The sequence below is a fragment of the Oncorhynchus mykiss genome, chromosome 18 (assembly GCF_057628025.1).
Source record: "Oncorhynchus mykiss isolate SJ-2025 chromosome 18, ASM5762802v1, whole genome shotgun sequence".
Taxonomy (NCBI): Eukaryota; Metazoa; Chordata; class Actinopteri; order Salmoniformes; family Salmonidae; genus Oncorhynchus; species Oncorhynchus mykiss.
This window is the reverse complement of record NC_143039.1, coordinates 17,118,404-17,134,921: the sequence shown is the minus strand read 5'-3', so window position 1 is coordinate 17,134,921 and position 16,518 is coordinate 17,118,404. Positions and strand designations below refer to the sequence as shown.

At 43.0% G+C, this 16,518-nt stretch overlaps 1 protein-coding gene across 2 annotated transcripts in view; it reads left to right on the top strand.

The window, feature by feature from the left end:
• The window catches only part of LOC110496916 (semaphorin-5B), a 108,817-nt gene that overhangs the window by 37,918 nt on the left and 54,381 nt on the right, over positions 1-16,518 (top strand). For both annotated transcript variants that reach the window (XM_090207478.1, XM_090207480.1), the window contains exons 2-4: positions 8,439-8,659; positions 14,177-14,276; positions 14,425-14,470. In XM_090207478.1, coding sequence (XP_090063604.1) covers positions 8,467-8,659; positions 14,177-14,276; positions 14,425-14,470 — 339 coding nt within the window. In that variant the 5' untranslated portion in view covers positions 8,439-8,466. The remainder of the gene's footprint in view (positions 1-8,438; positions 8,660-14,176; positions 14,277-14,424; positions 14,471-16,518) is intronic.

The following is a 16,518-nucleotide window of genomic DNA, read 5'->3' as shown; positions in this document are numbered from 1 at the left end:
TGAGCAATTTAATTTACTTTTGATACTTAAGTACATTTTAAAACCAAATACTTATAGACTTTTACTCAAGTTGTATTTTACTGGGTGACTTTCACTTTTACTTGAGTCATTTTCTATTAAGGTATCTTTACTTCTACTCAAGTATGACAATTGAGTAGTTTTTCCACCACTGCTGAGATCTAACATCTATTCATAACTGGTGGAGAGTCATTGGCTAGAAGTTGCCCAGCTGTGAGACTGTGACACGGACTACTAGCCTCTATTGTCCAGTTTGATTCATGGTTCTTCAGAACTGTATTGCATGGGCTCTGGTCCAAGGTAGTGCACTCTATAGGGAATAGGGTGCCATTTGGGATGCACACACTGTGTAGGGCAGCAGTTTAATGAGTAACTTGCCTGGTCAGGACTTAGATCCAAAGGCCAATTAGAGACAACAGAGGGCCTGGAGTAAAGCCTATAATCAAAGTTGTGTTGCATGATTGATTTATTGCTGGCTGGGTGGTAGGAGGGTTTGGACTGTGTCTGGGTTCCACAGAGTGTAAGAAACAGGCGCACTTTAAATCCGGTCCAAAAATGACAGCACATAAAAACAATAACGTGCCAAAAACACGGAACATAGTAAAAGTGTAGCGCCTGACAAAATCCACATAACAATAAACAATTACACACAAAGACATGGTGGGGAACAGAGGCCTAAATACATGCAGTAATTATGGAATGAAAACCAGGTGTGTAATGGAACAAGACAAAACAAATGGATATATGAGAAATGGAGCGGCGATGGCTAGAAAGCCGGTGACGTCGACAGCCGAACCCCGCCCGAACAAGGAGAGGAGACGACTTCGGTGGAAGTCGTGACACCGTTGGTGTCAACACGAGCCAGCTTCCCTGTGGAACACTTTCAACACCTTGCAGAGTCCATGCCCTGACGAATTGAGGCTGTTCTGAGGGCAAAAGGGGGCGCAACTCAATATTAGGAAGGTGTTTCTAATGTTTTGTTAATCAATATTAGGAAGGTGTTCCTAATGTTTTGTTAATCAATATTAGGAAGGTGTTCCTAATGTTTTGTACCCTCAGTGTACAACATGTATAGGCTACATCACAAACTCCTAATTAAGACACTCTATAAAAAATGCATCTGTTCATAATCATCCACATCACTAATCATCTCCATCAGCAATACATGTTGTTACCATGACAACCTACTGTATCTACTGCCATAATCAACAGAAGGAGACCCTCCCTTCTCTCATCCAAGATACCTGACTCTGATCATGTACACACACACACACCCCTGGCAGCTGCTTGGCGCCCAAACACCAAGTCATTACAGTTGTGGCTGAACGCCTCTTATGCTTCACTGCCAACATTAATGATCAACTTTACTTTGTTAAAAACTCTCCAGTCCTTCAGCACTACAACAAGGACATTGGGGAGAGAGGGAATGTGAGAAGGAGCATGCCTGCCTGCCAGCTGTGTGTGTGTGTGCGTGTGCGTGTGTGTGTGTGTCCATGTGCAAGCACGATTGTGTGTGTGTGTTTTCCTCAGTGATGTACAGTACAGTGTGTGTGCCAACGTCTGCTGATGCCCATGGTGATAGTGGGGCATTAAGCACCCAGATGGTTTTAGACTGGACTTGTGCCAAGTTGCCAACTCCAGTGGTCTCCGAGGCTGCTGTGAGCAGCTAGCTAGGGCCAGATGTTTAGCACTGCAGCAACTTACGCTTGATGCTTCCTTCTCCCTTCACTTGCTCCACATCTTTAAAGAGGAAGGAGGGTTCCACATCTGTGCCCACAACATGCAGGAGAGACACACGGTTGAATAACTACACCAGAAGTTTACAGTAACAGATGTAGTGTAATTGTTTGAGTCTGTCCGTCTTGGGGGTGTGGGGAGCAGAACAGAAGAAGAATGTCAGTCTCTGATGGACTAATATACACTATTCTATTCTGGACTATTCTATTCTACACTATTCTATTCTACACTATTCTGTACTATTCTACACTATTCTATTCTACACTATTCTATTCTAGACTATTCTATACTATTCTATTCTAGACTATTTTACACTATTCTATACTATTCTATTCTATACTATTCTATACTATTCTATTTTACACTATTCTATTCTGGACTATTCTATTCTACACTATTATATTCTACACTATTCTATTCTATACTATTCTATTCTAGACAATTTTACACTATTCTATACTACACTATTCTATCCGTTCTATTTTACACTATTCTAGACTATACTATACTATTCTATACATTCTATATTACACTATTCTATTCTACACTATTCTATTTTACACTATTCTAGACTATTCTATACTAAACTATTCTATACTATTCAAATCAAATCAAACTTTATTTGTCACATGCGCCGAATACAAGTATAGACTTTACCGTGAAATGCTGACTTACAAGCCCTTAACCAACAGTGTAGACTTTACTGTGAAATGCTGACTTACAAGCCCTTAACCAACAGTGTAGACTTTACTGTGAAATGCTGACTTACAAGCCCTTAACCAACAGTGTAGACTTTACTGTGAAATGCTGACTTCCAAGCCCTTAACCAACAGTGTAGACTTTACTGTGAAATGCTGACTTACAAGCCCTTAACCAACAGTGTAGACTTTACTGTGAAATGCTGACTTACAAGCCCTTAACCAACAGTGTAGACTTTACTGTGAAATGCTGACTTCCAAGCCCTCAACCAACAGTGTAGACTTTACTGTGAAATGCTGACTTCCAAGCCCTTAACCAACAGTGTAGACTTTACTGTGAAATGCTGACTTACAAGCCCTTAACCAACAGTGTAGACTTTACTGTGAAATGCTGACTTACAAGCCCTTAACCAACAGTGTAGACTTTACTGTGAAATGCTGACTTACAAGTCCTTAACCAACAGTATAGACTTTACTGTGAAATGCTGACTAACAAGCCCTTAACCAACAGTGTAGACTTTACTGTGAAATGCTGACTTCCAAGCCCTTAACCAACAGTGTAGACTTTACTGTGAAATGCTGACTTCCAAGCCCTTAACCAACAGTGTAGACTTTACTGTGAAATGCTGACTTCCAAGCCCTTAACCAACAGTGTAGACTTTACTGTGAAATGCTGACTTACAAGCCCTTAACCAACAGTGTAGACTTTACTGTGAAATGCTGACATACAAGCCCTTAACCAACAGTGTAGACTTTACTGTGAAATGCTGACTTACAAGCCCTTAACCAACAGTGTAGACTTTACTGTGAAATGCTGACATACAAGCCCTTAACCAACAGTGTAGACTTTACTGTGAAACGCTGACTTACAAGCCCTTAACCAACAGTGTAGACTTTACTGTGAAATGCTTACTTACAAGCCCTTAACCAACAGTGTAGACTTTACTGTGAAATGCTGACTTCCAAGCCCTTAACCAACAGTGTAGACTTTACTGTGAAATGCTGACTTCCAAGCCCTTAACCAACAGTGTAGACTTTACTGTGAAATGCTGACTTCCAAGCCCTTAACCAACAGTGTAGACTTTACTCTGAAATGCTGACTTACAAGCCCTTAACCAACAGTGTAGACTTTACTGTGAAATTCTTACTTACAAGCCTTTAACCAACAGTGTAGACTTTACTGTGAAATGCTGACTTACAAGCCCTTAACCAACAGTGCAGATCAAGAAGAAGAAAATATTTACCAAGTAGACTAAAATAAAAAGTAATAATAACAAGTAACACAACGTGGGGGTCAGTGTGGGGGGTATATACAGGGGGCACCTGTACCAAGTCAGTCTGGGGGGTATATACAGGAGGCACCTGTACCGAGTCAGTCTGGGGGGTATATACAGGAGGCACCTGTACCGAATCAGTGTGGGGGGTATATACAGGGGGCACCTGTACCGAGTCAGTGTGGGGGGTATATACAGGAGGCACCTGTACCAAGTCAGTGTGGGGGGTATATACAGGAGGCACCTGTACCGAGTCAGTGTGGGGGGTATATACAGGGGGCACCTGTACCGAGTCAGTGTGGGGGGTATATACAGGAGGCACCTGTACCAAGTCAGTGTGGGGGGGTATATACAGGAGGCACCTGTACCAAGTCAGTGTGGGGGGTATATACAGGAGGCACCTGTACCAAGTCAGTGTGGGGGGTATATACAGGAGGCACCTGTACCAAGTCAGTGTGGGGGGGTATATACAGGAGGCACCTGTACCAAGTCAGTGTGGGGGGGTATATACAGGAGGCACCTGTACCAAGTCAGTGTGGGGGGGTATATACAGGAGGCACCTGTACCAAGTCAGTGTGGGGGGGTATATACAGGAGGCACCTGTACCAAGTCAGTGTGGGGGGTATATACAGGAGGCACCTGTACCAAGTCAGTGTGGGGGGGTATATACAGGAGGCACCTGTACCAAGTCAGTGTGGGGGGGTATATACAGGAGGCACCTGTACCAAGTCAGTGTGGGGGGGTATATACAGGAGGCACCTGTACAGAGTCAGTGTGCGGGGGTATATACAGGAGGCACCTGTACCAAGTCAGTGTGGGGGGGTATATACAGGAGGCACCTGTACCAAGTCAGTGTGGGGGGGTATATACAGGAGGCACCTGTACCAAGTCAGTGTGCGGGGTTATATACAGGAGGCACCTGTACCAAGTCAGTGTGCGGGGGTATATACAGGAGGCACCTGTACCAAGTCAGTGTGCGGGGTTATATACAGGAGGCGCCTGTACCAAGTCAGTGTGGGGGGGTATATACAGGAGGCACCTGTACCAAGTCAGTGTGGGGGGGTATATACAGGAGGCACCTGTACCAAGTCAGTGTGGGGGGTATATACAGGAGGCACCTGTACCAAGTCAGTGTGGGGGGGTATATACAGGAGGCACCTGTACCAAGTCAGTGTGGGGGGGTATATACAGGAGGCACCTGTACAGAGTCAGTGTGCGGGGGTATATACAGGAGGCACCTGTACCAAGTCAGTGTGGGGGGGTATATACAGGAGGCACCTGTACCAAGTCAGTGTGGGGGGGTATATACAGGAGGCACCTGTACCAAGTCAGTGTGCGGGGTTATATACAGGAGGCACCTGTACCAAGTCAGTGTGCGGGGGTATATACAGGAGGCACCTGTACCAAGTCAGTGTGCGGGGTTATATACAGGAGGCGCCTGTACCAAGTCAGTGTGGGGGGGTATATACAGGAGGCACCTGTACCAAGTCAGTGTGGGGGGGTATATACAGGAGGCACCTGTACCAAGTCAGTGTGGGGGGTATATACAGGAGGCACCTGTACCAAGTCAGTGTGGGGGGGTATATACAGGAGGCACCTGTACCAAGTCAGTGTGGGGGGGTATATACAGGAGGCACCTGTACAGAGTCAGTGTGCGGGGGTATATACAGGAGGCACCTGTACCAAGTCAGTGTGCAGGGGTATATACAGGAGGCACCTGTACCAAGTCAGTGTGCGGGGGTGTATACAGGAGGCACCTGTACCAAGTCAGTGTGCGGGGGTACAGGCTAGTTGAGGTAATCTGTAAATGTAGGTGGGGGTGAAGTGACCATGCATAGGTAACAAACAAACAGCAAGTAGCAGCAGTGTACAAAAGGGAGGGGGGGTGAATGTAAATTGTCCGGTGGCGATTTTATGAATTGTTCAGCAGTCTAATGGCTTGGTGCTAGAAGCTGTTGAGGAGCCTTTTGGTCCTAGACTTGGTGCTCCGGTATTCTATTCTATACTAAACTTGTCTATACTAAACTAAACAATTCTATACTAAACTTTTCTACACTAAACTATTCTATCCTAAACTTTTATATTCTAAACTATTCTATACTATACTAAACTATTCTATACTAATCTATTCTACACTATACTATTCTATAATAAAATATTATATACTGAACTATTCTATACTAAGCTATTCTATACTAAACTATTTTATTGTAAACTATTCTATATTAAGCTATTCTATACTAAACTATTTTATTGTAAACTATTCTATACTAAACTATTCTATACTATACTAAACTATTCTATACTAATCTATTCTACACTATACTATTCTATAATAAAATATTCTATACTAATCTATTCTACACTAAACTATTCTATACTGAACTATTCTATTCTAAACTATTCTATACTAAGCTATTCTATACTAAACTATTTTATTGTAAACTATTCTATACTAAACTATTCTATACTATACTAAACTAAACTATTCTATACTAATCCATTCGACACTATACTATTCTATAATAAAATATTCTATACTGAACTATTCTACACTAAACTATTCTATACTGAACTATTCTATACCAAACTATTTTAATGTAAACTATTCTATACTAAACTATTCTATTGTAAACTATTCTATACTAAACTATTATATTGTAAACTATTCTATACCAAACGATTTTATTGTAAACTATTATATACTAAACTATTTTAATGTAAACTATTCTATACTAAACTATTTAATTGTAAACTATTTTATTGTAAACTATTCTATACTATACTATTCTATAATAAAATATTCTATACTAATCTATTCTACACTAAACTATTCTATACTGAACTATTCTATTCTAAACTATTCTATACTAAGCTATTTTATTGTAAACTATTCTATTCTAAACTATTCTATACTAAACTATTCTATTGTAAACTATTCTATTCTAAACTATTCTATACTAAACTATTCTATACTAAACTATTTTATTGTAAACTATTCTATTCTAAACTATTCTATACTAAACTATTCTATACTAAACTATTTTAATGTAAACTATTCTATACTAAACTATTTTATTGTAAACTATTCTATTCTAAACTATTCTATACTAAACTATTCTATACTAAACTATTTTAATGTAAACTATTCTATACTAAACTATTTTAATGTAAACTATTCTATACTAAACTATTCTATACTAAACTATTTTAATGTAAACTATTCTATACTAAACTATTTTATTGTAAACTATTCTATACTAAACTATTTTAATGTAAACTATTCTATACTAAACTATTCTACTCTATGAAAATAGGCCATTGTTCTCTTATTCTATTGGCTAAAGGGGATTAGGGGGACCACACACCGTTTCCTCAACCCCTGCTTATCTATCTTCATACCACACACTGTTCCCTCAACCCCTGCATATCTACCTTCATACCACACACTGTTCCCTCAACCCCTGCATATCTACCTTCATACCACACACTGTTCCCGCAACCCCTGCATACCTACCTTCATACCACACAATGTTTCCTCAATCCCTGCACATCTACCTTCATACCTCACACTGTTCCCTCAACCCCTGCATATCTACCTTCATACCACACACTGTTCCCTCAACCCCTGCATATCTACCTTCATACCACACACTGTTCCCTCAACCCCTGCATATCTACCTTCATACCACACACTGTTCCCTCAACCCCTGCATATCTACCTTCATACCACACACGGTTCCCTCAACCCCTGCATATCTACCTTCATACCACACACTGTTCCCTCAACCCCTGCATACCTACCTTCATACCACACACTGTTTCCTCAATCCCTGCACATCTACCTTCATACCACACACTGTTCCCTCAACCCCTGCATATCTACCTTCATACCACACACTGTTCCCTCAACCCCTGCGTATCTACCTTCATACCACACACGGTTCCCTCAACCCCTGCATATCTACCTTCATACCACACACTGTTTCCTCAACCCCTGCATATCTATCTTCATACCACACACTGTTCCCTCAACCCCTGCATATCTACCTTCATACCACACACTGTTTCCTCAATCCCTGCACATCTACCTTCATACCACACACTGTTCCCTCAACCCCTGCATATCTATCTTCATACCACACACCGTTCCCTCAACCCCTGCTTGTCTATCTTCATTTGAATGAATGTGTGTGATTATCAGTAATGACAGGATAAGTTTGTTGGGGTTTGGGATAGGGGGAGTAGCTCAATTACTGTTGCGTTGCTATAACCTTTGACCCCGCTAATGTCATTTGGGTCAGCGTTGGTGGCCACTCACTCCAGCTCTGCACAATGTCAGCACACTAGACAGGTGTCAATTGGCCAGCCCATAAAACCAGGGGTCAGGAAGGCTTCGGGTCACTAAAGGTTTAAATGAAATGATCAGATTTGTTAAATGGATCTATTCTGGCATAGAGGTAAAACATATTATTATCTGTGGTCTGTGGTGTTCAGTTGACACGCTGCTCTTGCTACCTTGATTTCCCATATCTTTCAAGGAGTAAAAATATCTAAAAGCTCAAATACATTTTATACAGAAGACAATGTCGTTCTAGTTGTCTTTCGCTGCACTTTACTGTCTAAGTGGTGATTGGCTGTCTGTATGTTATAATCAATCGTCATTGGCCATGTGTATGTTTGACTGACAGCTCTGTCCTTCCTCCCTCAGGTGTGTCCTGTGAGGACCAGTTAGAGGTATGGTGGGCGTGGTTGGCCCCGTAACCATGGCGACGTCTCTGTGGGAGGTTGTGTCCCTTCCTCCCGTTGGTCTACTGCTGCTCCTCTGCCTGCCACTCTGTCTATGCCAGCAGCCATTGGTCAACTTTGAGAGCCCGTTCCCGCCCCTACCGGAGTGTACCAGGAAAGTTCATCCCATCGTCCCATACAAAGGTGAGCACATTAGATACTTTGAGCATTTGCCTGTTGTGCCGGATAGGCAGGTTTTTCATTTTTAAGAGTATGCAATTGGTTACGGTGCTCCAGGCAGCTCAGTCAAGCATAGCGAAAGTATTTGACAGATTTCCAATACCATTTTGTAAATCTACTCCTCACTAGCATCATCATTCCAATGAGATGTTTCACAATGGTTTGCTATTCACTGCTATCTCCTCTGAGGATTCTGCAGCCTCATCCTTCTCAATCACTCCTCTGCCCGGAACGCCAGCTATATGGGTCTGGCCCAAGAGAAACCGAAAGGACAGCAACATTTTGTGATTGTAGATAATTGGACTCCTCTCATTTCTGGAGCCTTTTCCCTTTTAAGAGAGCTGTCTATTCTTTCTCTCTCTCATCCCCAAAACCCCTCCCTCGCTCCTTCCCTCCACTGTCAGCTCTTTTCAGGGTTCCATTATCTAGAGAGAGAGAGAGAGAGAGAGAGACTACTTTCCACTCCATTTGGATGTCTGTTAGAAAGTGTCTGTCCTTTGCCAGGATGCTCCCCCCCTCAGGGGTGTAATTTCTGAAAGGGTTCTGAGGAGAGGAGGTGGGGGAGGAAGAGAGGGGAGAATGGCAAACTGTTCTGTCAGTCAACTGTCAATCATCAGACACTTGTCACACTTGTCACATGCTGGTTCAATGTGGCTGAGACTGGCATCACTATGTACCTCAGGGAACACTGCTGTCTGCTATTGTTGTCTTACTGGAGACCGGATGGGCAACTCTGATGTGGGTGGGACCACAAGAAATCTGAACTCATCATGAGGGGCCACTGTGGCTCGCGGGTCTGTGTACCCACACAGGGCTCCCGAGTGGCTCGCGGGTCTGCCTACCCACACAGGGCTCCCGAGTGGCTCGCGGGTCTGCCTACCCACACAGGGCTCCCGAGTGGCTCGCGGGTCTGCCTACCCACACAGGGCTCCCGAGTGGCTCGCGGGTCTGCCTACCCACACAGGGCTCCCGAGTGGCTCGCGGGTCTGCCTACCCACACAGGGCTCCCGAGTGGCTCGCGGGTCTGCCTACCCACACAGGGCTCCCGAGTGGCTCTCGGGTCTGCCTACCCACACAGGGCTCCCGAGTGGCTCGCGGGTCTGCCTACCCACACAGGGCTCCCGAGTGGCTCGCGGGTCTGCCTACCCACACAGGGCTCCCGAGTGGCTCGCGGGTCTGCCTACCCACACAGGGCTTCCGAGTGGCTCGCGGGTCTGCCTACCCACACAGGGCTTCCGAGTGGCTCGCGGGTCTGCCTACCCACACAGGGCTCCCGAGTGGCTCGCGGGTCTGCCTACCCACACAGGGCTCCCGAGTAGCGCAGCGATCTAAGGCACTGCATCTCAGTGCTTGAGGTGTCACTACAGACACCCTGGTTCGATTCCAGGCTGTATCACAACCGGCTGTGATTGAGAGTCCCATAGGGCGGTGGAAAATTGGCCCAGCGTCCTCCGGGTTTGGCCGGGGTAGGCCGTCATTGTAAATAAGAATTGTTGCTGTCAGTGACTGACATATTTTGGGGGTGGAATTGATCGCAGGCCTACAAAAGAAGCAGTTGCCCATCTCCCGCTGTATACAAACATGGCTATGGACTGAAGCCTTTTAAAGATGACGTCGACAGAGAGGGCTGCCTCGCTTCTAGTCCTTTTACAAGCATTTTGCTACACTCCCAATAACATCTGCTAACCATGTGTATGTGACCAATAACATCTGCTAACCATGTGTATGTGACCAATAACATCTGCTAACCATGTGTATGTGACCAATAACATCTGCTAACCATGTGTATGTGACCAATAACATCTGCTAACCATGTGTATGTGACCAATGACATCTGCTAACCATGCGTATGTGACCAATGACATCTGCTAACCATGTGTATGTGACCAATGACATCTGCTAACCATGTGTATGTGACCAATGACATCTGCTAACCATGTGTATGTGACCAATGACATCTGCTAACCATGTGTATGTGACCAATAACATCTGCTAACCATGTGTATGTGACCAATAACATCTGCTAACCATGTGTATGTGACCAATAACATCTGCTAACCATGTGTATGTGACCCATAACATCTGCTAACCATGTGTATGTGACCCATAACATCTGCTAACCATGTGTATGTGACCCATAACATCTGCTAACCATGTGTAAGTGACCAATAACATCTGCTAACCATGTGTATGTGACCAATAACATCTGCTAACCATGTGTATGTGACCAATAACATCTGCTAACCATGTGTATGTGACCAATAACATCTGCTAACCATGTGTATGTGACCAATAACATCTGCTAACCATGTGTATGTGACCAATGACATCTGCTAACCATGTGTATGTGACCAATGACATCTGCTAACCATGTGTATGTGACCAATGACATCTGCTAACCATGTGTATGTGACCAATGACATCTGCTAACCATGTGTATGTGACCAATAACATCTGCTAACCATGTGTATGTGACCAATAACATCTGCTAACCATGTGTATGTGACCAATGACATCTGCTAACCATGTGTATGTGACCAATGACATCTGCTAACCATGTGTATGTGACCAATGACATCTGCTAACCATGTGTATGTGACCAATGACATCTGCTAACCATGTGTATGTGACCAATAACATCTGCTAACCATGTGTATGTGACCAATAACATATGCTAACCATGTGTATGTGACCCATAACATCTGCTAACCATGTGTATGTGACCCATAACATCTGCTAACCATGTGTATGTGACCCATAACATCTGCTAACCATGTGTAAGTGACCAATAACATCTGCTAACCATGTGTATGTGACCAATAACATCTGCTAACCATGTGTATGTGACCAATAACATCTGCTAACCATGTGTATGTGACCAATAACATCTGCTAACCATGTGTATGTGACCAATAACATCTGCTAACCATGTGTATGTGACCAATAACATCTGCTAACCATGTGTATGTGACCAATAACATCTGCTAACCATGTGTATGTGACCAATAACATCTGCTAACCATGTGTATGTGACCAATAACATCTGCTAACCATGTGTATGTGACCAATAACATCTGCTAACCATGTGTATGTGACCAATAACATCTGCTAACCATGTGTATGTGACCAATAACATCTGCTAACCATGTGTATGTGACCAATAACATCTGCTAACCATGTGTATGTGACCAATGACATCTGCTAACCATGTGTATGTGACCAATGACATCTGCTAACCATGTGTATGTGACCAATAACATCTGCTAACCATGTGTATGTGACCAATAACATCTGCTAACCATGTGTATGTGACCAATGACATCTGCTAACCATGTGTATGTGACCAATGACATCTGCTAACCATGTGTATGTGACCAATGACATCTGCTAACCATGTGTATGTGACCAATGACATCTGCTAACCATGTGTATGTGACCAATAACATCTGCTAACCATGTGTATGTGACCAATAACATATGCTAACCATGTGTATGTGACCCATAACATCTGCTAACCATGTGTATGTGACCCATAACATCTGCTAACCATGTGTATGTGACCCATAACATCTGCTAACCATGTGTAAGTGACCAATAACATCTGCTAACCATGTGTATGTGACCAATAACATCTGCTAACCATGTGTATGTGACCAATAACATCTGCTAACCATGTGTATGTGACCAATAACATCTGCTAACCATGTGTATGTGACCAATAACATCTGCTAACCATGTGTATGTGACCAATAACATCTGCTAACCATGTGTATGTGACCAATAACATCTGCTAACCATGTGTATGTGACCAATAACATCTGCTAACCATGTGTATGTGACCAATAACATCTGCTAACCATGTGTATGTGACCAATAACATCTGCTAACCATGTGTATGTGACCCATAACATTTGATTTGAAGCCATTCAGATCCAGTGACATTGTGTCAAGCATGCCTGTATGTTGCAGCACATTTCCCTATGAGAAATGAAATTATTCAATATATTTATTCATTGATCCATCTACTAGAGAATACAACTGTAGCCACTGCATGTTCTGACCTGGTGTGAAACAGGCACAACTACACAACATTGTGTGAGTGAGAACTAGGTTAGACATCTTGTAAAGAGCTCATAGCAGCGTACAGTAGCGACTCTATCCAGAAGGGGATGTTTATGGTGTGATACGAATGCTGTCAGAAGTTGTGTGCCATTTTTCATTTTTAATATCGTCGACATTGAAAGGTTTCAGAGGGACTAACCTTTATGCAGGGTAACATTTCTCATTTTTGAAGGAGATTATTCCTACCCAGGGGGAGCATTAAGATTATTTTATGGACAAAGAACCAAAGGTCTGTTTTAACAGTGTGAGGTTTGGGGTACTAGTGGTTCTGATTAACTGTCTGTCTGTGTTAGCAGAGTGGTGTGGACTTTCACATTTTACAATACTATCTCAATGGCTGAGGCTTTTTATATTACAGTATTATGATTTTGAAATACACTTAACATCACCTGTCGTCTGTAGAAATGATCTATATATTAAACTGTTGCTGAGATACAGTACACTGAACTTTGTTGCAAGAATCTAGTTTAGGCTGATATCACGTCTATATGAGAACGTCTTCTCTCGCCTTCTCTGACTTTTCCCATTTGTTTTGAAGTTGTGTCTCTATCTCCTCAATTTAAAGTCCCCAGTTGGACGCATCTAAGCTAAACTGTTTATATTTGCCCATCAAACAGTCTTTCTATTGGTGCAGATTCCCGAGCCTTGGCTGTTTTGACTGGGTGTCGAGTTACATTAACATCAGGTCACCAAAACAAACCCTGGGTTTATTGCTTTGGGTACATCCCTCCCTCCCCCCAATGACCTCTTTGTCTCCCCCATCTCTTTATCTCTCTCTAACACCCTCTCTCTCTCCCTCTCTCTCTCTGTCTTCCTCTGTCTCTTGCTCTCTCTCTGTCTTCCTCTGTCTCTCGCTCTCTCTTTTTTTCTCTCCCCGCCTCTTTCTCTCTCTCCCTCCCCCTAACTCTCCCTCTGTCTCTCATTCTCCATCTAATGAAGCAGGCTAGCGTTAGCTCAGCCTCTGGTAAGGGTCAGCATGCGTTTCAGCACAGGGCTCAAGGAGAGATTATCTGCTGGTTTGGCAGCTTTTGGTTTTGAGCCACCCGCTCTCACAGTCGCACTGATCTTGATATGATACAGATGTGTCAACATGCTACTACTGTGTTAGCCTGCTACTGTCATAATGGATCTACAGGAGCTGGTTTGAACTGATGCCTGGTGAAAAATCAGTTGATGACACAGGCTGAAAGGCTCATCTCCATGTTCCAGGTAAAACGTCAGGGGAGAGACATTTCACACAGTCAGAGCAGGGCCTGAGCCAGCGACCGTTTAGTGTCAACTTCCCAACTGACTGGATGCTCACACTCGTTTCACCTCCTCATCCTTCTCTTCTTCCTTCCCTCCTCTTCCTCCTTTCAGCATTGAGTCCCTGGATGTCAGGATTCTCTCGTCCCGGAGTGAAGGACTTTTCCCAGCTGACCCTTGACCTGACCAGAAACCAGCTGATTGTGGGAGCTAGGTGAGATACACACACACACACACACACACACACACGTGCAACCCACACACAGACCCCCTATTTTACATGTACACACACATCCAACACAACAGACTTTTGCTTGTTTCTTTACTGATGTTGGTTAGAACTCTCTCTCCTCTATCTTCAGAAATCACCTCTTCAGACTGAGTCTCAGTAATGCTTCTCTCTTACAGGTAAGCCGTTCACAGCTCTCCATGCTCCCACTGTTATTACACACCACATTACTTAAGGGTGTTTTCACTCTTCCAAATGGTAGCTAGGCAACCATATAGTTTGTTGAAATTGTAGAAGAGACCAGACACATCAGAGTAACTGTTGGCCAGTAGGGTCCGTTCCTTAGCTTAGTGTGGGGGGGGGGGTTAGGAATGTCAACACACTGAGGGTTTACTGGGCCAAATTGGTGTTTACCAGGGGTTACATCACACAGGAACGGGATCTACCCAGCTACCTTTACTCTGCCCACTCGCTCTCTGTCCATTTCAATTTAAGGGGCTTTACTGGCATGGGAAACACATGTTTACATTGCCAAAGCAAGTGAAATAAATAATAAGTAAAAGTGAAATAAACAATAAAAAAAATTACAGTAAACTTTACTCTACATTCACATAAATACTAAAGAAATGTCAAATTCAGATTATGTGCAAATAGTTAAAGTACAAAAGGGAAAATAAATAAACATAAATCTCTGGCTGTTTATCTCTCTCTGTCTCTCTCTCTCTCTGTCTCTGTCTATCGCGCTCTCTTTCTCTCTGTCTCGCTCTCTCTATCCCTTGTCTCCTCTCCCTCCCCTGATCCCTACCCTGTCATTGCTAAACGGCTGATCAATTTGATGTCAGTCATGAACTTTCTGTCAGATTTGTCCTGAGGGCCACGTCATTGCTTTCTTGGGATAATACCCATCAAACGTCTCCCTAAAATCAATCTGAATAAGCTGTTTTGGAAATGTCACAGTGCTGCAGGATGCACTAATGTCTTCCTGTCCATCTGGCTGTCTGGCTGTCTGTCTTAGGGATATTATAAATATATTCCATCTCTTACAATGGCTCCTTGATATGTCATTAACTGTATGAATTGCTTTTCATCAGTATACAACTAAAGGACATACCGTGAATATTACAAAGTACCTCTCTCCTTTAATGTTATGATTGTAGTGTCTTTTTCTCTACGAATTATGATCCATTTGTATCCATGGATACAAGGTACAATGATTTAATTTGGAAGTTCAAGGATGACTGCATATAACATAAATAATTTCTTACAAGGTCGTTTTACAATTTCAATATACAGATGTAGGATCTTAATTTGATCACCCTTTTTCAGGAGAACTTTCCTGCTGTGCAGGAAATTTGAACTTGTAGTATATTTCAGGTTTAAAAAGGCTTCGGAAGTTTGTAATTTCCACTTTGAAAGCGTTAGGTTTAAAATCCGATTTTATGAATTTGTGTCTGTGCTAGCGAGTGACCACTCCGCAGCGCTGCCTCCAGAACAACATTCATGATGAAAAACGCTAATATGCTACAAAGATGACCATTAATTATAATCCACATAATAATTAACATTTCCTCTTGCTGCAGGATTTTCTTCCTTCTGTAGCAAACTGGTTCAAATTAAGATCCTACATCTGTACCACTATTAAAAAGTACTGAACTTTGGTGTCAGTATACATCTAGGTACTTAAGGAGTGTAGTCAGTACACATCCAGGTACTTAAGGAGTGTAGTCAGTATACATCTAGGTACTTAAGGAGTGTAGTCAGTACACATCCAGGTACTTAAGGAGTGTAGTCAGTACACATCCAGATACTTAAGGAGTGTAGTCAGTATACATCCAGGTACATAAGGAGTGTAGTCAGTATACATCCAGGTATTTAAGGAGTGTAGTCAGTATACATCAAGGTACGTAAGGAGTGTCCTTGAACAATGAGCCCACTGACCGTCTCAATAAGAGTCTCATGTCATTCATCAATGCTATACTGAATGAACGGACAAGGAGCAGGCTGGGGGAGGGAGGGACATGTGTGACTTTGGAGGCCCTGGTCGGCCTATCAGAGCAAGCGAACCATGAATGACACCTCTGAGAACCAACTCCTTAATCGACCACTGCACCAGTGGCCACAATGGCATTATGCAAACACAGGGAAGAGTTTTCAGTTTGGTAATTCATTCACGCTTTGTCCCTGATCTTTAGAAGTAGATTTGGGAGCTCTGTTGTCAGGGGTGACT